Below are 26,265 nucleotides of genomic sequence, written 5' to 3' on the forward strand. Positions count from 1 at the left end.
TGCCTGGCTTTCACCTTGGGGATGCCCTGTAGGGGCTATCTCACAGGGAAAAGCCAGGACGGGTTCCCAAGGCAAGCGCGGAGATACCCCTTCGGGGGTCGATTCTGGCGCTATATAAGAAACATAATAATAATAATAATAATACAAAGCTCAAGGTGCTTTACCACTTACCCCCATACAACACTAGGGAGATACTTGGCAGGCTGAAATCGAGAGATCAGTCCTCGATCAGGAGTCGAATAGCGAGCCTGCATATTCCTTTTCCATCTCCCTCAATGCTGGATTTAAACTGATTCAGATTTTTATTCTTCGTAGAGCTTCGCTCTCCCTGCTAAGAATAATAAACTCTTCCCGGGCGCCTCTGCTTCCTGCCCCTATTGCTCATTTTCACCTGCTGAGCGTCTTGAGACCCTCACTGGCGAGTAGCGAGCTTCACAAACCCCTGATTGATTGATTGATTTACACCACATGCAGGGGGCTGACTTTCTTTCTGCTTTTTGGGAAAAAAATCATCGGAGCATTGGCAATTCGTACAGGTATGCCTCTGCTGGCATCTTGAGAGGCTTGCTCCCCTGGAATATTTAAAATACCCGAGCATTGCAGAGTTGCCGTCCGCATTTCAGACTGAGATCTGCTCCTGGCTAAGAAGGCAATTACTACACGATGGAAAGCGACTACACCTCCCTCAGTGGAATCCTGGCATTTAACTATGGTGCGTTGTGCCCAAGGGGAAAGTAAATTCCTGCACGAGGAAGAAACAAAAGGTCTCCACAAGTACCTGATCGCTTGTGACTGGGACAATTTTTAGACAACTCTGGGAGAAGAATCCAGAGGTGGTGCTAAGTATCCTTGAAGAACAACCAGAAAAGCTTCTCCCATGTTGGCAGAGTTTTCGTTACCTGGAATTTCACTGCATAAATTCCCTACACCACACTGCTCTATTTCCCCAAAAAACTACGCGCCCTTGGAGAAGCCTATGCCATACAGAGATTAGTGGATTCCCCCCAGCTCTCGCCCATGGCCCATGGACTGAGATTTTGTTCACCTATTAATGTATTTCTAATCCAGGCTCCTGACCCTATTATACCCCCCCCCACCCCCCACCACATCAATATGTGAGCATGTTACCTAACTACACAATTACTGTTGGAAGTCTTACTGTTCTGCTGTCTTGTTCACATTCCCAGGATCACCAGTTGCAGTCTACTCTCTCTGTTGAGAGACAAATAAGCCTACCAAATTAATTTCCCTTTTTCTCTTTCACCATATTTCGTATGGCTTGTTTAGTAGTTGGATGCATTTCTGCCATATCTGATTTCTGATCCTGTGCTTCTGTAAAGGTACATAATATTCAAATCTATGCAAAACCTAATAAAGTATGTTTACAGAAATCCACAAAACACATGCAACATTCTACCAACTGCCCCTCATTAAATCAAGTGTGTACACACCTTGAGTAGGGGCAAAGCAGCTTTACACCGTGCCGTCTTCACATTCTTCAGGAAATGCGACTCGTCCTAAAATGAAACAAGAACATGGTGAAGATGAGAAACCATGTGCAGAAGGCAACACCACTAGATGAACTGTATTTGTAAAGTCATGCATAATCATATAAGAACACTTTATATTTGAAATCAAATAGTTAGGATTCCTTACTATTATCTGTTCTAGCTTTTATAATCCCTCTTATATCTTTAATCTAAATAAAAAATATGGGGTGGAATAACAGCATCACATTCTGGTGATGTATAGGAATGCATTTAGAGTTGATAGCCTAATAATGAGGGGCAAGGACAGTGGTATGTGTAATAGGATGAAGGAGGAGGAAGGTTAAACTCCACTGTCCTTTGTTAAGGAGGTAGGGGGGTATTTAGTATTTATTGGGTGTAACACATAACAGAGAAGTCTAGTTTCAAGGTGCAACAACGGTGAAATCAAGAGGGATAGGAGGAGAGAGAGCTCAACAACTGATATGAGAAACCTTTCACACAGTGGCTTAATCCTGCTTTATGGACAAGGGAGGGGGTAGGTGAAAGGAGATTATAGATCAGCCAGCGGCAATGCAGCTGTTGAACATAACATGCCGATTCAGCTAAGGAACTGAAGTGAAAATTGAAATGAGGTAAACTGGTATCTGGTGAGATGCTGATCATTATGTGCAGTTTCAGCATGGTTAAGGTCTTGTGGGGTGGGATATCTTTGCATGGGGGTGGGTGTCATTTAATAGTTCAGTTGCCGCTGTGGTAAGTTGCTTCCTGCCAATGTTTCTCCTTCTCCATTTGGTAGAGGCGCTCTTGATATCTTATCTGGAGCAAATATTTATTTTCAGCTTGTTCAGTGTGAACAGTTCTGTAAGGTTTTTGGGCTAGCAAAGATGCACAGCTTCACAGACGACGCAGATGGTGTTTAGTTTGACTTGTGGTGTGATGTGTAGCCACTTTAGTCTGGTGTGGTAAAATGATATATGCTCATGGCATTTGGACTCTGCATTTTACCAGTGCTAGAGTGATGGTGCTCACTCCCTAAAACATGCTAAAAGTGGCTTACACCTGATTGGCATACGAAATTTACTTAAAAGTCCGTAGTAAAGAGGTATAATATATACTCAGAGCTGGTATATTAAATGCTACTAGTGGGTCTGCAGCACTTATAGTGCCACCCACACAAGTAGCACCCTAAAACATGTCTAAGGCCTGCCACTGCAGTCTGTATGTAGTTTTAAACTACCAATTCGACTTAGCAAAATAATCCGACTGACATGCCAAAAAATTTCTAAGACAGGCACTAGGCAGCCTATAGGGTAGGGGGCATTGTAATTAAAAAGGTGAACATGTAATTTAAGTTTTACATGTCCTGGCAATGAAAAACTCAGAACTACTGTGAGGCCTACCTATCCCATAGGAGAACATTGGGTTGCCAAAGTACATTTAGTATATGATAACTTTTGTTAGTGAGCGGGTACAAATATCATGTTTACTGCCCAGGGAATTCTAATTTAAAATCCTCTCTAATGGTGAAGTCGGATTTTAATTCCCAATTCTGAACATGCCACTTTTAGAAAGTTGGCATTTTCGTGTCCTAACCCTTTGATGCCTGCAGCCGGTTTCCTGGCCACATGACTAGGTGTAGTTGGCAGTTGAACCTTGTGTATTCCTCTCACAGTTATACAATAGAGGGGCTAGATTTTGGCAGGATGGGCCATCCAAGGTAGGATGGGAGCAAACTGTGCACAGCCCCACTTGCACTTCAAAGACTTTGACTCCGCTCACAAAGAACTTCACACTAGCCTATTGTATCTGAAGACAGGCAGGAAATGTCAGACACTTGTGTGTGTGTGTGTGTGTGTGTGTGTGTGTGTGTGTGTGTGTGTGTGTGGAAGGGAGAGGTGGGGCCACCAGAATTTTCATCCACTTCAAAAGGGGCACCCCTCAGTTCACTGCTGGAACAGCGGGAGGACTCTCACGAGTACTGCCCTGCTACCTGTGGCCTGCTGTGTACGTCAGAGGATTACCCTGCCATCCCAAGCGGACTGCTTTACTGCATGAAGCCTGCCCTGCGTCCTCAGAGAGCTCCCCTGCTGCTTTAGGCATGCTTTTTTGATTGAACCCAGGACTTCCAGAGTAACTCCAAACACTGGGTGGCTGACCTCCTGATCAGAGCCTCAGGGATAGAAGAGGCTCCAACTATCTTATACCCACACTTGGATGCAGCCTGAATGAGTCCTGGACTCCCAGATGGTTCCCTCCAGTCCTGGACCATTGGACTGCTTAGATTCCCCAAATTAAAAACTTCAAACTAAGAAGATTTTCTGCCAAAAAAACTCTGAGAACTGAGAGGAGACTGAGACCTACCTGCTAGCCGATCTACCCAAGGTGCAACGCCGGATGTCATGAATTTGCAGCAGCTCCAACTACATTTTTCTTTGCTGCAGCAAATCCTGTTCAGCGGCTCCTTGCAGGAGGGGTATCCAGCTTCTTGGAGTTTTCGTTGGCTACAGCTTGATGTTTCGTCCCATTGGAGATTTTTGCCTTCTAAAAAAGAGACTAAGTCTGTACATACATATCTTTACCTCAACTTTGTATAGAGGCTCCTCGACGACAATGCCTCTTCTTCGGACACCATGGCTGACTTGCCCTACTCAATTTGAGCTTCTGGTATATTTTTCTTCTAAAAAGATTTTTTTTTTTTAAGTCTGAAGGTAAGCAGTGATCAGGCCCAATCCACTTCTTGTATCCAGAATGTGCTCCAATGCGGTCCACCATAACTTTCAACTTTAACTGGGTCTCGCACAACTAAATGTCTGCGGCCGGCGCTTTGATCTTTTAGCAGGTATTTTACACTTTAAACTTAAAAATTTAATAACTCCGGCTCTACTGATTGGATTTTTTATTTTTTTGGTTTCAATTTATCAAAATGTACTCTATTTTGCCGAATTTGTGTGGCATAGTTCTTGTACTGTTTTCACTTTATTAATGTTGAAGTACTTCATAAATACTTTAGACATTGCCTCAAAGTTAAACCTGACTGCTTTCGTGCCAAGCTACCAGAGGATCAAGCACAGGTTAATTTAGTGACTTCTTGTGGTTGATCCTGACAAGGACTGTGGCTATTGCTTGAGTAGGGTTTCACCCACTAGCCAAGGCAGTCTCAATTTTATTCACAAGGAGGTAATTCTAGGTCAAATGGCCATTAATAGACTAAAAGTACCACAACATCTAAACTACTAGATGAAAGTTTAATAAATCCCACCACGGAAAGCAAATTTAGCATTTTCAATACATTAACAGAATGAAGAAAACCAGAGTGTTGCTCACCTCCAACGGTATGTTTCATTAGGAGCTGTTGAGTTGACAGTTTTAGAAAATGTCGATTCTTCCTTTGTAGACAGCAATGCAATGATATGATGACAGTTGGCTGCATCGTTTTATCAAATTTCTGCCAGTTTGCTCCATTGACTCATGGGTCTAGTCATGACAAAGGTGAACAGACTGGTCTCTAATGAACCACCTTTAAAATCTCTCCTATCAGGTCTTGCAGGGCTGCAATCACTGACCCCAAAAATCCAGTGACGTCTTCTTTTGGTGTATGTCAATCTGGTTTGAGCGATTTTCTCCAGTCTCCCATGAGGTGTTGAAGACTCCCAAGTGGAGACCATCAAACATGGGTGCTGGTGCAATGTCCTTGTGCTTTCCAAGGAATAGTCAAGTGCTAAGTGCAAGTTGAGACTCAATGTGTACACAATGCTGGTTACAAATTGTCAGAGTGCGGACTCCTCGGACAGACTTCTTCCAAGCCAAATGTCTTCCCCCATGAACCCCCATTTTTTGTCTCCCCAGCCCCCTGATGGCAACATCACTGTGAGCGAACTCGAGTGGCCTCCAAGCTACAGGCCCTTTAATTGGGAGCAAGATCCAAGCTTCAACCCAGCCCCTGAGCCGGGGCCTCGAGTGACGATGGAGCTCAAAGAGCCGTCAACCAATGAGTCCGAGGTAATCGGGAGGCGGGAGATGCCAGCTGACTCAGAACCAGGGGACAGAGTTGCCAGGAAAGAGCCCTGCTGTGTAACGTCGGAGCCCCACCGTACCATAGGAAGACCCCTGGATCAAGAGCCAGGAGGTCAACCCCGCTCATCGGCCCGCCACGTTCAAGGAGGAACGTGGCTTCAGCAGGTGCATGCGAAACTCCTGAGAGTCGGGAAGAGGGAGAATTTGTTGCGTCAGGGTGGAGGCGGCGGGGACGCTTTGGGTTGAGACTGCCGTTTGCCTGTTCCCATTGTCGGGTCCCTCACCCTCATCGTACTTCCTGGAAATGATCGGTGGTCCCTCACACCCAGTCTTGCACTACTTTATAAACACAAAGTCTGAAGGCTGCTATTTTGTTTTCTTTCTTTTCTCCTCATCCACACACCTAAAACACCTGGGAGTATTGCGGCACTTCGGATTTCCCTGACATCGCCGGAACACCGCCTGCAGCGAAGTCCTCGTGGAGAAAATTCTCTGCGAAAGGATCCACAAAGCAAATTCCCCCACGCCCGCCATTCTTCTGTTGTTTTAAAAACTTGACATTGGTTAATAAACCTAACACTGAAGCGTTATCTTGACTCCTGCATCGTCCTTGCCCCACGACATATGGTGGAGAATGAGGGCAAGGTAAACTCCATTGCATAACAAAAATGGAGGCACTCATCCAACACATGGTAGAAAACCAGCGAAAACTGGAATGGGCCATGGAGCAGCAGATGACGTACGCACAGGCGGACAGACATACCTTCAAGGAAATGATGAAGGCGCAACTGGACACACTCCTCCGGGTAGCTGAAGAGTCGCCAAAGGCAGGTCTTGGCCAAAAGACAGCGTAAACCCCGATGTCTGCCCCTACTGTCTCTCTTCAAAAGTATGTCACAGGCGAGAACCCTGATGCCTTCCTTTTACATTTTGAGCGGGCTGCTCGAGCCTCGGGATGGCCAGTCTCGAAGTGGCCATTGTTTTTGGCCCCTCTGCTAACTGGCGAAGCCCAGGCTGCCTACCAGGTGGCGAACTCCGGGGGCGTAACACCATATGATGAAATCAAAAATACCATATTGGATCACCTCGGCTTGGATAACGAGGCATACAGAGTGAGGTTTCGTAAGGAGAAGGGGCTTCCCTAGGACACAACCAAAACCCTCTTCTTTAAGCTGAAATTAGCAGCGGACAAATGGTTGAAGCCTAGTGAGAAGACAAAGGAAGAGATCAGGAGTGCTATATACCTGGAGCAGTTCCTCGAAGCACTCCCTGTTCCTACCCAGAGGTGGCTGCGACAACACTCTAATCTTACGGCAGAACAAGCCGTAGAGATTGCTACCTCATTTTCTAGAGCACAACCATGTATAAACCCCTGGGACCAAGAAAGAGAAAACCGAGGGATACCTACTCCACGAAAGCCCCTGAGGCCCATTCAAGACATTGAAAGAATACGTCCCCAGAAACCAGAAAATCTTCCCCTTCGGGGGCCCCAGTGTTTTGCATGTGGGGCCACATCGCATGGGCCTGCCCCCGGATGAAACCCGACGAACCTATGGACGTGAGCTATGTGCCACGAGACCTTCTATACACCACCGAGATGGGAGCCAGTTACTATGTAAGTGTCCCAGTTAATGGCTCTTGGATTGCCGCTCTCTTGGACTCAGGATGTAAACAATCTGTCATACAAGGGAAACTTATAAAACCCCACCAGATAATTCCCGGCCGACAAGTAGCCATCCGGTGTGTACACGGAGATGTACGGGTCTACCCCACAGCCCGGCTCACACTGCAAGACAAGGGAGGGTTCCGGTCCACTGTTATCGTAGGGGTTCTACACACCCTACCTGAGAAACTCCTGCTAGGCACCGATAATCCAGATTTTTTTCTCCTTATTTTTGAACTCAGTGAGACAACAGCTACCGAATTCCGAAAAAACCCAACAGAAAATAGCCCAGGCCCTGTTATCCCCAGAACCCTGGACATCAGCAAAAGCTTCCGCTGGGCCAGGTCCAGGTTAACGACCCCACCCTATCAAATGCTTGGCAAGAGGCTCGCACACCAGTAGCCGTTACCGGTATTTCCTATCCGTCATTCCAAATTCACAACGGTCTCCTTTATAGGGTCGCTGGCCCCAATGAGCCCTCCCAGTTAATAGTTCCCCGGGATTTTCAGGAACAAGTTCTATTTTTTGCTCACTTCCATCTCTTAGCGGGACATGCAGGGGCTGACAAGACGACTCAAAATATACTCCGGCTCTTCTACTGGCCAGGAATATACGCCCAGATTAAACTGTATTGCCAGGAGTGCCAAGTCTGTCAAATGAAGAATCCCTACTGGCCCCCTGCTGTTCCCTTACAGCCCATGCCTATCATTGGGAAACCTTTTGAAAGGATTGGTAAGGACCTCATTGGACCCCTCCCTCGCTCTCCTAGAAGCTTCCAATATGCATTGGTGTTGGTCGACTATTGCACTCGCTTCCCTGAGGCTTTTCCCCTCAGAGCTCCCACAACGCAAAACAGTTGACAAATTAGTGGACTATTTTTCCAGAGTAGGTTTTCCGCGTGAGATCCTAACCGATCAGTGACCTCCATTTGTATCGAAACTCATGGCCCAGGTTTGCAGGTTACTGGACGTGAAACATCTCAAAACGTCCGTGTATCACCCACAAACTGATGGCTTAGTGGAAAGGTACAATGGTTCCCTTAAGTTAACCCATAAAAAGATGCTGTCGAGCGAAGGGAGAGACTGGGACCGCCTCTTACCCCTGACCCTCTTCGTCATAAGAGGACAAGTCCAGAGCAGCTTGGGCTGTTCATCTTTTGAACTCCTGCATGGACGGCAGCCTTGGACTTTGTTAGATATGACGAGGGAGACCTGGGAAAAAGATGAAAAAGACTCCAAGGAACTCCGGGAGTATTCGCAACACCTCAAAACCCGGATAGGAAAACTCTGTGACCTAGCTCATACCAACTTGGAGAAAGTACAAAAGCGCCAGGGTTATTTCTAAAATAAGGGAAAGAAGTGGCGATTTGTACAGGTAGGCGACTGGGCCCTGGTACTCTTACCCAACTCCTTGTCTAAGGTAAAGAGTAACTGAAAAAGACCCTTTCGGGTGGTAGAGGTCCTTGGAAAGACAACATACCGGCTACAATTGGGACCCGGTCGGGTACAAACATTTCACATCAACCTTCTAAAAAAGTGGCTAGGCCCCCCCACAAAATATACAGTTGACCCACACTGAGTCTTGCACCTTGGAGAATCTAGTTGTCAACGATACCCTCTCCCCTTCACATCAAAATGGCTTACTGACCCTCCTGCTGCCCTTTAAATCCACGTTTTCAGACGAACCAGGAAAAACCTCCTGGGTCGAGCATCACATAGACACCAGACCAGGTGAAATAGTGAGGCAAAAGCCATACAGGATCCCTGCTGCTCGCCGTAAAGCCATCTCCGCCGAAGTATCCAACATGCTACGCATGGGCGATATCCGACCATCCCAAAGTGAATGGTCCTCTCGTTTTAGTCCCCAAGCCCGACTGTTCTATTCATTTTTGTATTGATTTCCGCGGGGTGAACACTATTTCAAAACTGGATGCATATCCCTTGCCCCGAGTGGACAAATTGATAGAGGAACTAGGGAATGCCCAATACATATCTACCATAGACTTAACAAAAGGGTACTGGCACATCCCCCTAAGACGTGACGATCAGGAAAAAACTGCCTTTTCAACCCCAGAAGGCCTCTTTGAATTCAGTGCTACCTTTTGGTTTACATGGTGCCCTTGCAACTTTCCAGAGGCTGATGAATAGGATCCTGCAGCCACACCAGGCGTTTTCCTCCGCCTACTTAGACGACATTGTGATTTTTAGTCCTACCTGGAAGAACCACATCTAAACCATTGCAGTTTAATATTGCAGACCTGTGGGCTGCAGGCCTTCACATCAACTCAAGAAATCTTGCATGGGATACCATCGGGTGAAGTACCTGGGCTACCTCCCTGGACATGGTTGTATTTAGCCACAAGAGGAGAAAATCTGAGCTATTAGGAATGCCGCTCTCCCTAACACAAAAAAAAAACATACGGGCATTCCTGGGACTCTTAGGATACTACAGGAGATTTATACCAAATTACTCGGCAATAGCGGCTCCTTTGACGGATCTGTTAAAAGGAACCCACAAGAACGGAAACGTGAGTCTCACTCCTGTGGGTCTCAAGGCCATAACAGACTTGAAACAGGCCATTACCAGTGGGCCTGTATGGATTTCCACCGATTTCAGTCTCCCTTTTATTCTCTAAACTGATGCCTCGGACATGGGGATGGAGCGGTGCTATCACAGGTCACTAAAGAAGGGCAGGAAAAACCCATTCTCTTTACCAGCCGCAAACTCTTTCAACAGGAGGTGAACTATCCTGTCATCGAGAAGGAGTGCTTGGCTGTGAAATGGGCAATAGAGAAACTGAGTTATTACCTAGAAGGTGTACATTTCAGGCTGTATACGGACCATGCGCCCCTGGTTTGGATGTGTCGAAACCGGAGTAACAACCCCAGAGTAATGCAGTGGTTTCTTTCCCCTCAGCCTTTTTCCTTCACGGTCCGGCATCGTAAGGGACCCGCCAATTCCAACGCGGACTTCCTCTCCAGGGTTTCTTGCGTCCCCGACCGGAACTACTCTAGGGGAGGAGTATGTCAGAGTTCGGACTCCTCTGACGGACTTCTTCCAAGCCAAATGTCTTCCCCCATGCACCCCGCTTTTTTGTCTCCCCAGCCCGCTGATGCTGACATCACTGTGAGCGAACTCTAGTGGACTCCAAGCTACTGGTCCTTTAATTGGGAGCAAGATCCAAGCTTCAACACAGCCCCTGAGCCGGGGCCTCAAGTGATGATGGAGCTCAAAGAGCCGTCAACCGTTGAGTCCGAGGTATTCGGGAGGCGGGAGATGCCAGCTGATTCAGAACCAGGGTACGGAGTTGCCAGGACAGAGCCCTACTGTGTAACGTCGGAGCCCTACCGCACCATAGGAAGACCCCCGAATCAAGAGCCAGGAGGCCAATCCCGCTCATTGGCCCGCCATGTTGAAGGAGGAACGTGGCTTCAGCAGGTGCATGCGAAACTCCTGAGAGTCGGGAGGAGGGAGGATTTGTTGTGTCCGGGTGGAGGCGGCGGGGACGCTTCGGGTTGAGACTGCCCTTTGCCTGTTCGCATTGTCGGGTCCCTCACCCTCATCGTACTTCCTGGAAATGAGTGACGATGGAGCTCAAAGAGCCGTCAACCAATGAGCCCAAGGTATTCGGGAGGCGGGAGAAGCCAGCTGACGCAGAACCAGGAAGCAGAGTTGCCGGGACAGAGCTGTGCTGTGTAACGTCGGAGCCCCACTGCACCATAGGAAGACCCCCGGATCAAGAGCCAGGAGGCCAACCCCGCTCACCGCCCCGTTCACGGAGTAATGGGGCTTCAGCAGGTGCGTGCGAAACTCCTGGGACCCGGGAAGAGGGAGAATTTCTTGTGTGCCGGTGGAGGTGGCGGGGACGCTTCGGGTTGCGCCTGACCCTTGCCTGTTCCCGGTGTCGGCTCCCTCACCCTCATCGCACTTCCTGGAAACGATTGGTGGTCCTTCACACCCCGTCCTGCACTCCTTTATAAACGCCTGAAGTCTAAAAGCTGCTATTTTGCTTTCTTTCTTTTCTCCTCATCTACAAACCTAAAACACCTGGGAGTATTGCGGCACTTCGGATTTCCCTGCCGCCACCGGAACATCGCCTGCAGCGAAGAACATTCCCTGCTAAAGGATCAACAAAGCAAATCCCCCCCATTCTTCTGTTTTAAAAATGTGACATTGGTTAATAAACCTAACACTGAAGTATTATCTTGACTCCTGCATCGTCCTTGCCCCGCAACACAGATTTATGCGCAACTTGTCTGTGATGAGATGGAACCTACAGCTTTAGTATTTTTTCGTACCTATTGTCTACCTGTTCTCTATACCTTAATTCCTGGGTGCAGAGGGCAGCATTATTTTTTCCTCATGTCCTCTTATGTGGTCTGTTAGACCTGTCTGGCCTTTTGCGTAGTCCCTCCAATGTATTATTTATTTTGTCCCCTTTTTGCCCCTCATACCCTTATTCATTTTTTGTGTCCACTAGATTTTTCAAGGTGTTGGTCAAGGGGATAGGTGCTCTTTCGCCCTCATAGTTTTTCACCTCAGGCCTAGAGGGCTTTCCTGACAGGAATCTCCCTGGAGTCACAAAATGGTGACTACCAACTGTCACAACTGTCATACCTGGAACCTGTCCCATAGGCTAGAGTAGGGCATTCCAGAACCTTCTGGTCCCTTCTGGACCTCTGAGGGTCAGCCTATATAAGGCGGAATGCTGGTCAGCCATTTTGTCTTGCAGGTGTGGGCTGGCTGGAGTTAAGGCTGGAGTGTAAGGCGGGGGTAGGATCATCAGAGGGTTGACCTCCCATTGTAGGGACGCTCCTTACTGGTTCACCACCCTTCTACCCTTATAGTTGTTGTCCTGACCCTGCCTGTTGGAAATCCTGAAGACCCTGGGCACCTGTTACCACCTGGTCCCAGTGAAAGGCGTGGGTGAGGGAGGTTGTACCTGAGGGAAGCCCCCTGCCCAGTGAGGAAAGAGCTCTAGCGCAGAATTTGAGGAAAGGGACTCCTGGTTACTTCCATTGGTAGCCAAGGGGACTGTGAGCAGAAGAGGAGTCATCAGACATTTAAATCAAACCTTTCTTCCCCATCTCCCTGTTACCTGGGGTAGCCCTTTGCCAAGGAGTAGTCAGATTGACTGGATTGGGGCTAAGATCGAGTGCCTGGCGAGGTGTCACCGAGTGTACTGGCCGCCTGGTAAAGTCTGCCCTCATCGGCCTGGGTCCGCTGACTGTAGCGGTGACATCGTGTGAGGAGAATCACCCTTGCTTTCCCTGTTGCTGATCAGCGACGGCCCTGCTGAAGGAACGCGTCAGTCGGCGCGTGTGGGCGGGACCGGAGGAGGTAGTCCTGCAAAGCCGAGCAGGCTCTGACCTAAGCCGCTACTCTCCCGCGCATGCCCGGTCGAGCCGCTTCCCTCAAGGAAGGCGGAGGCGGGACCGGACAGGGCAGCGCCTGGAGTGTGGCAGCGGCTCGTGATTGTTGTTGTGCCTTCTTTCCCCCGCTCGAGCGCCACACGGAGGAGCTGGCTTGAGCGGGAGGGGAGAGCGAAGGAGCCCCCAAGGGCTTGAGAGCCTCAGTGTGGTTTGGTTCCTTTTCCTTGCCGCTTTTCCCCCGCCGGCGAACAAAGACACCGGCCCAGCGGATTAACAACAAGTAAGGAGGAGGTCGAGAGAGGGGGAAGTTGTCCTCTTAAGTAAACCAAAACGAGGGCAGAGAAACAAGTCATAATAATTATTTAAACAATGGATCAAGCCCAAATCGTGCAGCGCCCTTAAAGACTCCCATAAGGGTCTACATAGATTGTTTTTTTCCTACTGAAAATAGACAGATTGGCTCATTGCCTACATCGTGACATTTCTCCAGGGGAGCAAGTCCAGAAATAGGGGAAGTGTGAAGGGTTTGCCAGTACTTCCTGATGACAGTGGTGGAGAGGGGGTAAATGTGTTAACCATTTCTAGAGGAGTGCAGTCACTGCTCCCTGGGAACTACTGTAATGTGATGTAAAATCAGAAAGCCAACTAGTGAGGAAGTTTTGGCAACTTTGAGGAACTTAAGAATCTCATGATTAAATGTAATGTACTGAACTGCAATTTCTGAAGACAAGAAAGCAAAGAATATTTTCATAAACAAGCTCGCATTTTTCCAAACATTGGTGTAGTGTCATTTTTGGGTGATATTGCATTGAATTACTGTGGGGTGGCTTGCAACCTTTACACATGTGCCTCTGTTGATATTGTCTTACCCTGGGCCAGGCTACCCTAGGTGACCTGACATATTTAGGTTCCAACAAGTTGGTGTCTAGCGGTGGGATCTTGACTGTGGTTGCGACTACTCTGCAGTAATTGAGTGTAATCCACTAGCCTACACCTGGAGTTTTCTTCCAGCGGCCCTCCTAATTTTTAATTTTGCTTTTTCCAAATTTGGTCCTGGTGGTGGCGTGGAGGTAGCTTCAGGTTGCCCTTGCAACTCAATTTTCCTTGTGTGTCTAACTTTGAATTGCCTTTTGCAAAATGGAATTTGCACTGGAAAAACTGGACACTTATTCTGTGGCCCAGCTAAAAGATTTCTGCCAACAAATGGGGGTATTTTTTAAGCATGGTGCCAGGAAGGGGGAACTCCAGACCAGTTTAAGGGCTTGGGTGGAAGCACACAAAGAAGGGAAGGAGGAGGATGAAGGGACAGACCGGGACACGTTGTGGAGATAGATGGATTATTCCACTCAGAGGGGGAAAACCTACTCCCAGGACCAGTGTCCTACTCTAGGAGGGGCAGTAGCATCTCCGGGGGAAGCTTGACCGAAGCAGAGCTCACAGACAGGAGGGAAATAAGGCAATTAAAATGGGAGTTGGCTAAGCTGGAGCAGGAGAAGGAAGAGCGGAGGATGGCTCATGAATTCAAGTTGAAGGAGTTAGAACTCCAGGCCCTGCAACGGGGATCCTCTCCTGTTACGAATGGTGGCAGCGAATCCAGAGAAACAGCCAGGGAGTCCAGACCCTATTTGCCTAAAGACCTAATTGCTAGCTATAGTCAAGGGGATGATATAGCCAAATGGTTGGCTGCCTATGAGGTCTCCTTAAGAGCCCATGGGGTGCAGGAGAAGCACTGGGGGGGTGGTTTGTACAAGTACATGCCTCCTACTGGTCGGGACACCTTGCTGGCCCTGGAACCAGAGGAGCAGACCAACTACCCCACCATGAAGCTAGCCTTGATCAGGAAGTTTGGGTTAACCCCAGAGAAATATCGCCAGAAGTTCAGGGGGAGCCACAAGTTAAGCACCCAGAACTGGGTGGACTTCCTTGATTATGCAAGAAAGGCATTGGAGGGCTGGGTAAAGGGCAGTGAGGTGAAGGATTATGAGGGGTTGTATGATCTATTTTTGAAAGAGCATCTACTCGAGAAATGCTTTCCCGAGCTGCGCCAACACCTGGTGGACAGCAAGCTGACCAATCCCCGGAAGCTTGCAAAGGAGGCGGACATCTGGGCCAGTACCCGGGTGTCCTCAAAGGGGACTGGAGGGGATTCCCAAAAGGCCGGATAGGGCGCCCCCCAGAAGAAGGAGGGGGGAGATAAAAAGCGGGAGTTCACTAAAGGTCCCCAAAACAATTTCCAGGGAAAGGGAATAGGTTTCACCCCTAAGGCAAACCCGCCCAGAAACCCTAATCCTGGCCAAAGCCAGCAGCCAAGGGTTCTCCACTGCTTCGAGTGTGGTGGTGTTGGACATTATAAGGGAGATGTCAGATGCCCAAAGAGACCACCCCCTCCCACCGGAGGAAAACCACCGGGAGTAGCTAGTGTAGCACTTGGGGAGGAGTTGCCCTTAGATAAGGGGCGTGAGTGGGCCGGTGTCACCTTAGTGTCCCTGGGAGAACGAGAGATGGTTCCTAAGATCCAGGTGCCCCCAAATACTGCTAAGCATGGGCAATGGGTCACCATCAATGGCCAGAGAGGGGAGGCTCTGAGAGATACAGGAGCCAGTATGACTATGGTGAGAAGTCAACTGGTGTCTCCAGAGCAGGTGGTTCCCAATGTACTCCACCCCGCCGCGATGGCTGACGGCAGAATGGGCCACTATCCAGTGGCTGAGGTTCCCTTTGAGTGGGAAGGGGTTGCAGGTTCACTTCAAGTTGCCGTAAGCCCTGCCGTGCCAGTTGATTGTCTGCTGGGGAATGATATGGAGCACAGCGCTTGGAGAGAGGTGGAATACCGGACGCACTCTGCGATGCTGGGTACACCTGACTGGGCCTGTGTGAGCACAAGGTCTGCGACTGCCCGGAGAGGGAGTTCGCCGGGGTTGGAGCCTGGAACAATGGCCCAGCCCGCTGCCAAAAAGGGACAGACCCGAAGTCAGGAAGAGCCTGCTTCGGCTTCCACACCCCATGTGACAGATCGGCCACCTGCGGTGGTGGACCAGGAGTCCGTAGAGGGGGAAGTAGTCTCTCTGGAGGACCTACCCATCCCTGCTGAGTGGCATGTGGAGGGAGGGCCTACCAGAGAGGAATTCTGTAAGGGTCAGAGGGAGTGCCCTACCCTTGAGGGACTGAGGCGACAGGCTTAAGCCCAGGCAGCAGGAGACGTTGCGGGACACTACCACATTTACTGGGAGGATGGACTCCTCTACAGTGAACCCAAGGTACCCTTACCTGGTTCATCAAGGGCCTTGGTAGTCCCGCAACAATACCGAGCCTTTCTGCTGGAATTGGCTCATGCTATACCCTTGGCAGGACACTTAGGTCAGGACAAGACCTTTGCTCGGCTTGTCCTCCACTTTTACTGGCCTCAGATGAAAGTGGCGTCCAACACCTACTGTCGGACATGTGTATCCTGCCAGGCCAGTGGGAAAACAGGGGTGAAGCTGAAAGCTCCTCTGGAACCACTTCCCGTCGTTAGCACCCCCTTTGAAAGGGTGGGCATCGACATTGTAGGGCCATTGGATCCACCGACAACAGCTGGTCACAGGTTTATCCTGGTTCTGGCGGATCATGCCACACGGTACCCAGAGGCAATCCCTCTGAGGACTGTCACTGCACCTGTGGTGGCTAGGGCCCTAATGGGGATCTTTACCCGAGTGGGTTTCCCCAAAGAAGTTGTGTCTGACAGGGCGACCAACTTTATGTCAGCATACATGCGGGCAATGTGGACGGAGTGTGGAGTGACCTACCGGTTCACCACTCCTTATCACCCCCAGTCGAATGGACTGGTCGAGAGGTTCAACAAAACCTTGAAGGGCATGATCAGAAGTCTGCCTGAAAGCCTGCGGAGGAAATGGGACGTCCTCCTACCCTGTTTGCTATTCTCCTACAGGGAAGTGCCACAGAAGGGAGTGGGCTTCCGCCCCTTCGAACTTCTGTATGGGCACCCTGTACGCGGTCCTCTCAGCCTGGTGAAGGATGGTTGGGAAAAGTCTCCCAGGAAACCCCCCCAGGATGTGGTGAGCTACATGCTGGCCTTCAGGAGCCAAATGGCGAAGTTGTGGAAGCAAGCTTCTGACAACTTGGAGGCCAGCCAGGCAGTCATGAAAGAGTGGTATGACCACAATGCTCACCAGGTGGAATTGGAGCCTGGCCAGAAAGTGTGGGTGATGGAGCCTGGAGAGCTTAGTGCCCTCTAGGATAGCTGGACAGGCCCATTTGAAGTGTTGGAGAAGAAGGGGAAGGCCACATACTTGGTGGACCTTAAAACCCCACGACAGCGCCTACGGGTGCTTCATGCCAACCGACTTAAACCCCACCATGAGAGGCCCGAGGTCATCTTAATGATGGTGACTGATGGGGGAGAGGAAGCGGAAAGTGAACGTCTCCCAGACTTGTTCTCGTCTCAAGAAAAGGATGGGTCAGTGGAGGGAGTGATTCTCTCTCCCACCCTAACTCCTGAACAGCGGAAAGACTGTCGCCAGATACTGGAGCAGTACTCTACGCTGTTCTCCCTTGTCCTGGGAAGGACTCACCTGTGTACCCATGATGTGGACACAGGGGACAGCCCACCAGTGAAGTCAAAGACCTACCGGCTGTCCGACAAGGTGAAGGCTAGCATCCAAGGAGAGGTTGCCAAGATGCTAGAGCTAGGAGTTATAGAACCTTCCAACAGCCCCTGGTCCAGTCCGGTGGTGCTAGTGTCAAAAGCTGCTCCACCAGGCACCACGCCAGAACTGAGGTTCTGTGTGGATTACCGGGGACTGAACTCAGTTACAAAAACTGATGCTCATCCGATCCCTAGGGCGGATGAATTAATTGACCGGCTAGGAGCTGCCCAATATCTAAGTACCTTTGACCTCACTTCAGGGTACTGGCAGATCTCCTTGACAGATGGAGCAAAGGAAAGGTCAGCCTTCTCCACGCCTGAGGGACACTTCCAATTTTGTGTGATGCCCTTTGGGCTCAAAAATGCCCCTGCCACTTTTCAGCGGCTGGTGAATCAGGTCCTCTCCGGAATGGAGGGTTTCTCCGCTGCTTACCTGGATGACATTGCTGTCTTCAGTAGCAGTTGGGAGGACCATTTGCAACATTTGCAAGCAGTTCTCCAGGCCCTGAAACAAGCTGGATTGACAATCAAGGCCAGCAAATGTCAGATTGGGCAGGGGTCGGTTGTGTACCTTGGACACTTGGTGGGTAGGGGGACAGTGCAGCCCCTGCAGGCAAAGATTGAGGCAATCATGGCCTGGGAACCCCCCAAGACACAGACGGAGGTCCGAGCTTTCCTGGGCCTCACAGGCTACTACCGTCGCTTTGTGAAGGGGTATGGCACTATTGTAGCGCCCCTCACAGAGCTCACCTCCAAGAAACAACCTCGACGGGTAGTTTGGATGGAAGCTTGTCAGCAAGCTTTTGAGAAACTGAAGCAGGCAATGTGTGCAGCACCGGTCCTGAGGGCCACAGACTTCTCCAAGGAGTTCATTGTCCAGACAGATGCATCAGAACATGGCATTGGGGCAGTGTTATCGCAACTGAATGAAGAGGGCCTGGATCAGCCTGTAGTCTTCCTATCCAGGAGACTGCTTCCCCGGGAACAAAAGTGGAGTGCAATTGAGAGGGAAGCTTTCGCGGTGGTGTGGGCTCTGAAGAAGCTGCGGCCATACCTGTTTGGCTCACACTTCCTGGTTCAGACTGACCACCGACCCCTTCGTTGGCTAATGCAGATGAAGGGGGAGAATCCCAAGCTGTTGAGGTGGTCCATCTCCCTACAGGGAATGGACTTCCGGGTGGAACATCGGCCTGGAGTGGACCACGCCAATGCAGACGGTCTCTCTAGGTATTTCCGCCTTAGTGATGAGCACTCCCAAGGGGTTGGGTAGCTCTCCCCACTTTCAGCTGGGGGGGATGCGTGTTAGACCTGTCTGGCCTTTTGCGTAGTCCCTCCAAATTATTATTTATTTTGTCCCCTTTTTGCCCCTCATACCCTTATTCATTTTTTGTGTCCACTAGATTTTTCAAGGTGTTGGTCAAGGGGATAGGTGCTCTTTCGCCCTCATAGTTTTTCACCTCAGGCCTAGAGGCCTTTCCTGACAGGAATCTCCCTGGAGTCACAAAATGGTGGCTACCAACTGTCACACCTGGAACCTGTCCCATAGGCTAGAGTAGGGCATTCTAGAACCTTCTGGTCCCTTCTGGACCTCTGAGGGTCAGCCTATTTAAGGCGGAATGCTGGTCAGCCATTTTGTCTTGCAGTGTGGGCTGGCTGGAGTTAAGGCTGGAGTGTAAGGCGGGGGTAGGATCATCAGAGGGTTGACCTCCCATTGTAGGGACGCTCCTTACTGGTTCACCACCCTTCTACCCTTATAGTTGTTGTCCTGACCCTGCCTGTTGGAAATCCTGAAGACCCTGGGCACCTGTTCCCACCTGGTCCCAGTGAAAGGCGTGGGTGAGGGAGGTTGTACCTGAGGGAAGCCCCCTGCCCAGTGAGGAAAGAGCTCTAGCGCAGAATTTGAGGAAAGGGACTCCTGGTTACTTCCATTGGTAGCCAAGGGGACTGTGAGCAGAAGAGGAGTCATCAGACATTTAAATCAAACCTTTCTTCCCCATCTCCCTGTTACCTGGGGTAGCCCTTTGCCAAGGAGTAGTCAGATTGACTGGATTGGGGCTAAGATCGAGTGCCTGGCGAGGTGTCACCGAGTGTACTGGCCGCCTGGTAAAGTCTGCCCTCATCGGCCTGGGTCCGCTGACTGTAGCGGTGACATCGTGTGAGGGGAATCACCCTTGCTTTCCCTGTTGCTGATCAGCGCCGGCCCTGCTGAAGGAAAGCGCCAGTCGGCGCGTGTGGGCGGGACCGGAGGAGGTAGTCCTGCAAAGCCGAGCAGGCTCTGACCTAAGCCGCTACTCTCCCGCTCATGCCCGGTCGAGCCGCTTCCCTCAAGGAAGGTGGAGGCGGGACCGGACAGGGCAGCGCCTGGAGTGTGGCAGCAGCTCGTGATTGTTGTTGTGCCTTCTTTCCCCCGCTCGAGCGCCACACGGAGGAGCTGGCTTGAGCGGGAGGGGAGAGCGGAGGAGCCCCCAAGGGCTTGAGAGCCTCAGTGTGGTTCGGTTCCTTTTCCTTGCCTCTTTTTCCCCCGCCGGCGAACGAAGACATAGGCCCAGCGGATTAACAACAAGTAAGGAGGAGGTCGAGAGAGGGGGAAGTTGTCCTCTTAAGTAAACCGAAACGAGGGCAGAGAAACAAGTCATAATAATTATTTAAACAATGGATCAAGCCCAAATCGTGCAGCGCCCTTAAAGACTCCCATAAGGGTCTACATAGATTGTTTGTTTCCTACTGAAAATAGACAGATTGGCTCATTGCCTACATCGTGACATTTCTCCAGGGGAGCAAGTCCAGAAATAGGGGAAGTGTGAAGGGTTAGCCAGTACTTCCTGATGACAGTGGTGGAGAGGGGGTAAATGTGTTAACCATTTCTAGAGGAGTGCAGTCACTGCTCCCTGGGAACTACTGTAATGTGATGTAAAATCAGAAAGCCAACTAGTGAGGAAGTTTTGGCAACTTTGAGGAACTTAATAATCTCATGATTAAATGTAATGTACTGAACTGCAATTTCTGAAGACAAGAAAGCAAAGAATATTTTCATAAACAAGCTCGTATTTTTCCAAACATTGGTGTAGTGTCATTTTTGGGTGATATTGCATTGAATTACTGCGGGGTGGCTTGCAACCTTTACACATGTGCCTCTGTTGATATTGTCTTACCCTAGGCCAGGCTACCCTAGGTGACCTGACATATTTAGGTTCCAACATGGTCCCACTGACAGGTGCTGATGTCCACAATAAACCTCAGATGGTCATGTTTCGCCAGAAAAATTCAAGCCTGGGGTAAGTGAAGTTCTCACCTGGCTGAAAAGTTAGTCAAATGTGATACGCACTCACTGTTCACCTCACTTCCTAGTTCACATATACAAATGACTGGCTGGGTGGGTCCAGCTACTAGGTAGGCATGTCCTTGGATAACTGGCAATGGGGGCAGAAGTCCTGGTGCTTCTTGTGACTATGTGACGGCGAGAGCACAGTCCCACGCAGTCCCGGGTTCAGAAAAAATGTTATGAACTCGTGAATTGGTTCCCTCACAGAAATTCTGGAGTACCAAGAGTATGAGACATTACCTACAGACAAAAGAACAAAGGTAATATACACCCAATTAGGGTAAGGATTGAAAAGTGGGGACCAACACCCAGATGAAAGCCAGCGCCACCCATGTGGGGGTTTAATATTGGCAGAACCTGTTGGTAATTACAGTGGGGCTATAGGGATCGTTACCCTCCCTTTATACCCGATACATATATTTTTTACTCTTCCAGGGGTCCACAGACAGAATAAAAGTATTTATGTTGACTCTTAGGTTGTTTTAATATCTTAGTACTGTACAGTTTTGGTCCGTCATAGAAGGGATTAGACCTCCTTTCTTTCTCCTCTTTTTGTAGTGTCACGTTGCTTTATGTGTTGTATGTGCACTATCACATTTTTTCTTTCTTTCTCTACCCTCACCACTAATCTTCGTCAAAAAAAGAATCCGCTCTATCCAGTGTGTTGGTCTGCACTTGGATGTATGATGAGGCCCAATGATGAAGCATGACACTGCAAAGTGTGTGAGGGCAGTAGACATGTGTTGTCTTCTCATGTCTTTTCTTAGGTTCAAGTATTTACTGCTCCTCTTTGGATCATTATATGATCCACAATCTCAGTCTGTTGTCTGACACTGTACAGATGAGAGCGCATTTTGTAGCAATTTTCTGTTGTGTGAGTTTATATTGACAGTAAGGGAGCCAGAGAAGTCCAATTCCCTTGTCTCTCCTGGTGTGTTTTACATAGGCATGTCCTTGGGACCTTCCTCCTAATAGGAAGCAAACGTATTATCACAATTTTTCCTTCATCTGCACTATGAAGCATGCCTGATTGCACCTAAACAGTAACACTCTTTGTAGTTGCTTCGTCCTTGCAGTTAAGGATATTGCCAAGGTACCTGCTCCAGTGAACAGCAGGAAGCGAAACAAGGCTTTTCTCAATTTTAGGGAGGAGGTTGAGGGAAAAAAAATCTCTTAGCACTTAAACGTCTGCCTTTGGATATGCTGTATGACAAATGAAGGACTGTAGATAGGTGACCTATACATTCCTCATCTGATATACAGAATTAACCCAGTGCACAAAATAAGGAGCTAGACCAGTAAGAAAAACCCTGGACGTGCTTAATGGAATTCAAGAGTGTCACAAACCGGATTCTCAATCACTTGAAAAACACTGCTGATACTGGACTAGGATTTAGCATTGGTGTTATCAGGAGAGGACATCACATTTTTGTCTTTGATGCAGTTTAAGATGCCACATTTAGTAGATTTATCTAATCTAAAATTCTGCAGACATGAATTATTGACAACAACTTAAAAAAACAAATTGCCTTGTTATGCTTTCTTTTGTGTCTAGTGGTCTCATGCAGGTTTCACTTTATCACTGTTATTTAAAGTAATTATTTTCAGGTGGAGAGGGGGCTTCTTCAATATGTATTGCACAAAAACACTAAAAAAACTCAGACCCCCTAGAAAGATGGGTAATTTTAAAATAAGGTTGCAGCCTTCAAATAGTTTGGTCACGTTTTTGGCATTAGTATAATAGTTCTCAGACACTACCACAAAACATTTGGTTCATTGAGCACTTTTCAAATTAAAATCTGATCCTTAGTTAGCATTAGAAAAGGAGACAACCTCTAGAGGGAGTTATTACAGGTTCACTCTCAGTGAAAGGCCAGTCGCCACTTCAGTCCAATTTATAATCAATGAAGGATATCAGTTAAGTGCTACGGGGATGTAAGTAGTAAGTTACTTCAATGACAAGTGGAACTGTTTCAGCTAACGGCAATAACACACTGTTCTCCAAGAATAAGAGTCCTGATAATGGTCAAACAACTCAACCATCCCTCTCCCACTTTGATACTCACTATAATGATGACTTTAATGGCAGCCAAAAGTTCCTTGTCCATCTTGCCAAGGAGATCATAGCTGACTATGTTTATCAAGCTGCCGGACTGCCCGTCCTTGCCCGTCACGATGACGTTGATACTGTCAGCGTTTACTGATGGCAGCCATCTTTGAAAAGCCTAAAGTAAACAGTTTCAAAAAAGAAATGGAGTAAAAAAAAAGCCAATGGTAGAGCACACTGACATGGGGAAGGATTGGCAAGTACTTTTAAACTGACTGAATTACAACACACATACTACACCATAAATCGACCTTAAACAAAGTGATGGAACAGTCATTGATGCAGTGGAACCGGTCATCAAAGCAGAATCAGGCTGGGATGCCAATGTTGGGAACATTTACTTGCATTTGAGTATCTAGAGCTCCAGAACAGAATTATTGACCACTGCTTATGACTCTGGATTCGGAAGTAGAACATCCCTCGGACCCACCCCACAACAACATGGATTAATCTTATAATCTTACTGTACCCTCGATCTTAACATTGAGAATAAGATCATAAAAATGTCAGGTTTTGGGAAGTTTTGGGACAAAAGATTTTTATTAGTTAGAAAGCGAGTTCTATGACTCTACAAGAAACATTGCAATGCTAAGATGTCATTCCTAAACTGGAACATGTTCAGATTTTAATTTTTGCTTGGTTTACATATCACCACTAACCAGGTTTCACTAAACAGTGGGACTTTTAGCTTAAACTGTAAATACCTGATAGGGCATTTTAATATTCAGTTAATCGTCTTGAAAATAATCCTGTCTACATATATAATAGCATTCAGTGCAAATATTGTGGACACGTGTACAGTGGTTCCTTCAGATTCATTCTTAAGCAACCTTACAAGTCTAAGGGACCAAATAATGAATTGATCAAGGAAATGAATGTCAAGGAAAGAGCAAAACACATCACTTCAGGTTCTACTACACATTCCCAATTCATTTGAAGTTGCCTTCCGGTGGTTAGTTACAAATGACGGCTAAAGTCAAATATATAGTTGAAAAGACCAGTTAGAATGACTTTGAGACTCTGAAAACATTGAAGAATAAAAAAAGACTGCAGCATTTTAACTGGGACAACTAAAAGATCCCAAAAGGACAATTTAAGAAATCATCATCTTAGAAATCTGCAATAGGTCAAACATTAAATCATTACCTCTGCTGAACATTCAACAACCAATTTTTGGCAAGGGGGTACATTCTCAAGTGATAGGTTAACACTCCCTCTGCCAAACATTTTGTTACCAATTATTGGCTGGGATGTGTACTCTCAGGTGAGAAGTTAAGCAATAACATGTTTGATTGCCATGAACTCTACAACCAAACTTAAGTCAATCAATCAATCCATCAGAATATTTATAGAGCGCGCTACTCACCCGTGAGGGTCTCAAGGAGCTGAAGGGAGGGGGAGGGGGGTGCTGCTACTGCTTGAATACCCAGGTCTTGCGGTGTTTCCTGAAGGTGAGATGGTCCTGGGTCAGTCGTAGGTTGTCGGGGAGGAAGTTCCACATTTTGGCAGCTAGGTAGGAGAACGATCTTCCTCCGGTGGTGGTTCTGTGAATCCGTGGGGCTGGGCCGAGGCTAGCAGAGCGGAGCTGGCGGGTTGGTGGAGTGGAGTGGAGTGGTGTGGCTCACTGGTTAGAGGCGGCAGACCCGGAAGCAGAGGTTGGCCCGGGACCAGGGTTCGATTCCCGACGCGGCAGGGTCTTGAGCCATGGTCAGCGGACTCGATAATTCTCACCTCGGTGCCTACTCCAACCATGGGTCCCACTCAGCAACTCTGGGCAATAGCTTGCTTAATGTCTACTACATCAGCACCGGGGATGCTTGTCTTCACCTTGGAGATGCCCAGGAGGGACCATCTCACAGGGAAAGCCAGGATGGGTTCCCCAGTGGTATACAGCGCTGGGACGCCCCTTTGCTGGGGCAGCTGTGCGCTTTACAAGCATACGACATTTAACATTTAACATTTGGTGTGTAGAACGTGAGGCGGTTGTTGAGGTATTCGGGCCCATGTCGTGGAGCGCTTTGTGAGCGTGGGTGAGGAGTCTGAAAGTGATCCTTTTGCTGACGGGGAGCCAGTGCAGGTCTCTCAAGTGGGCAGATATGTGGCTGTGGCGAGATATGTCAAGGATGAGTCCTGCAGATGCGTTCTGTATGAGCTGGAGTCTTTTCTGAAGTTTGGCTGTGGTTCCTGCGTATAGTCCAGTCGGCTGGTGACGAGGGCCTGGGTGACCGTCTTTCTGGTCTCGGTGGGGATCCAGTGAGTCTAGAGAAAATCCCTGGAATAGTATTAGAGTTTGCAGCGAATTAGGGACAGATGTACTTTCTACGTCCACAGGGTCCGTAGGTCTATTGTAAAGGGACACACCAAATATCAAAGTATAGCGTTTACAATCTTTTATTAAAAAATAAATATCTAATATTAAAATTTCAGAAGGAAATCAATCAATTCTTCTGAAAACATACAATCCATTTAAGAAAAATACAGTGTCAACGAAGTAGATTACATTTCATACTAAAAAGTTTTTGTTAAAAAAAACACACATACATAACATTCTGGATTTAAAAAGAAGAATTGATTAATTTCCTTCTGAAATTTTAATATTAGATATTTATTTTTTAATAAAAGATTGTAAACGCTATACTTTGATATTTGGTGTGTCCCTTTACAATAGACCTACGGACCCTGTGGACGTAGAAAGTACAAAAAACAACAAAACCCCTGCACTATACAATGTTAGAACATTCTTGGTAATGCTGGTGTCGTTAGAGATGATTGGTTGTGTACATCAACACTTTCAGAGTAACTTTTTGAGAATCACAATCCTCCAATTAGAAATATAAAAGTTCAAAAAAGACGTTCCGTTCTTGGTGTGAAGTGTCAGTTTATTGTTCCTTTAGTTAGGCCAACATGTGTTTCATCGCAGGGAACACACTGCGAATCTTCAGGGCTGGATAGAAACATAAAGAGTGCATTTGCAACATGGTCTCGTCTTTTAAACGTTATTCTAGTGACTTATCGTGTATACCCAAGTGAAAAGGTAGGCATGCCATAGGTGACTCTGTGTCACTGTGACTCAAGTTCGATGGCTGAGTGACTTAGTGAACTATGAAGTGTATGTGTGGTTGGGTAAATCTATTGTGACATTTTTTAATACTCTTTGTGAAATTGTCCATTTGAAAAAGGAATTTAACATAGATTAAGTCTATACACTGACCAGGAGAAAAATATCGTGACAAAGTGAAGAGAATGTTACTGTGTCAGAGAGGACGGTATCCCAATGTGACTCACGTGATATTTCTAGATAGCTAGGTAGCATAATAGTTGTGAATACTTATTTGCATTTGTAACATCGTGCTCTAGCTAAATACAATAATGTTTATTTCCGTTAGTATTCATAAACATCCTTTCGCTCAGATCACTATAATTAGTTATGAATACTTATTTGCATTTGTAACATCGTGCTGTAGCTAATTACAACAATGTTTATTTCCGTTAGTATTCATAAACATCCTTTCGCTCAGATCACTGCAATTATTTTATTCCAGAAATCTATCATGGTTTCAAACTGATTATAGCTTTCCAGTTTTATGGGGTATGTGGTGCTTAGTCAGGCGTTTAAAGGGTAAAGCAGGACAGTCAGTGGGTAGACTTAGTG

The 26,265-nt window shown here is 47.9% G+C and overlaps 1 protein-coding gene across 1 annotated transcript in view; it reads right to left on the reverse strand.

The window, feature by feature from the left end:
• Positions 1-26,265, reverse strand: part of SMARCAL1 (SNF2 related chromatin remodeling annealing helicase 1) — a 388,047-nt gene that overhangs the window by 117,716 nt on the left and 244,066 nt on the right. Inside the window, exons 8-9 of the mRNA XM_086954490.1 lie at positions 22,573-22,731; positions 1,452-1,517 (exon numbers count right to left, since the gene is read on the reverse strand). Of these exons, the coding sequence (XP_086810616.1) occupies positions 1,452-1,517; positions 22,573-22,731 (225 nt within the window). The remainder of the gene's footprint in view (positions 1-1,451; positions 1,518-22,572; positions 22,732-26,265) is intronic.

Source organism: Lissotriton vulgaris, chromosome 2_1, assembly GCF_964263255.1.
Source record: "Lissotriton vulgaris chromosome 2_1, aLisVul1.2, whole genome shotgun sequence".
In the NCBI taxonomy this organism is placed as follows: Eukaryota; Metazoa; Chordata; class Amphibia; order Caudata; family Salamandridae; genus Lissotriton; species Lissotriton vulgaris.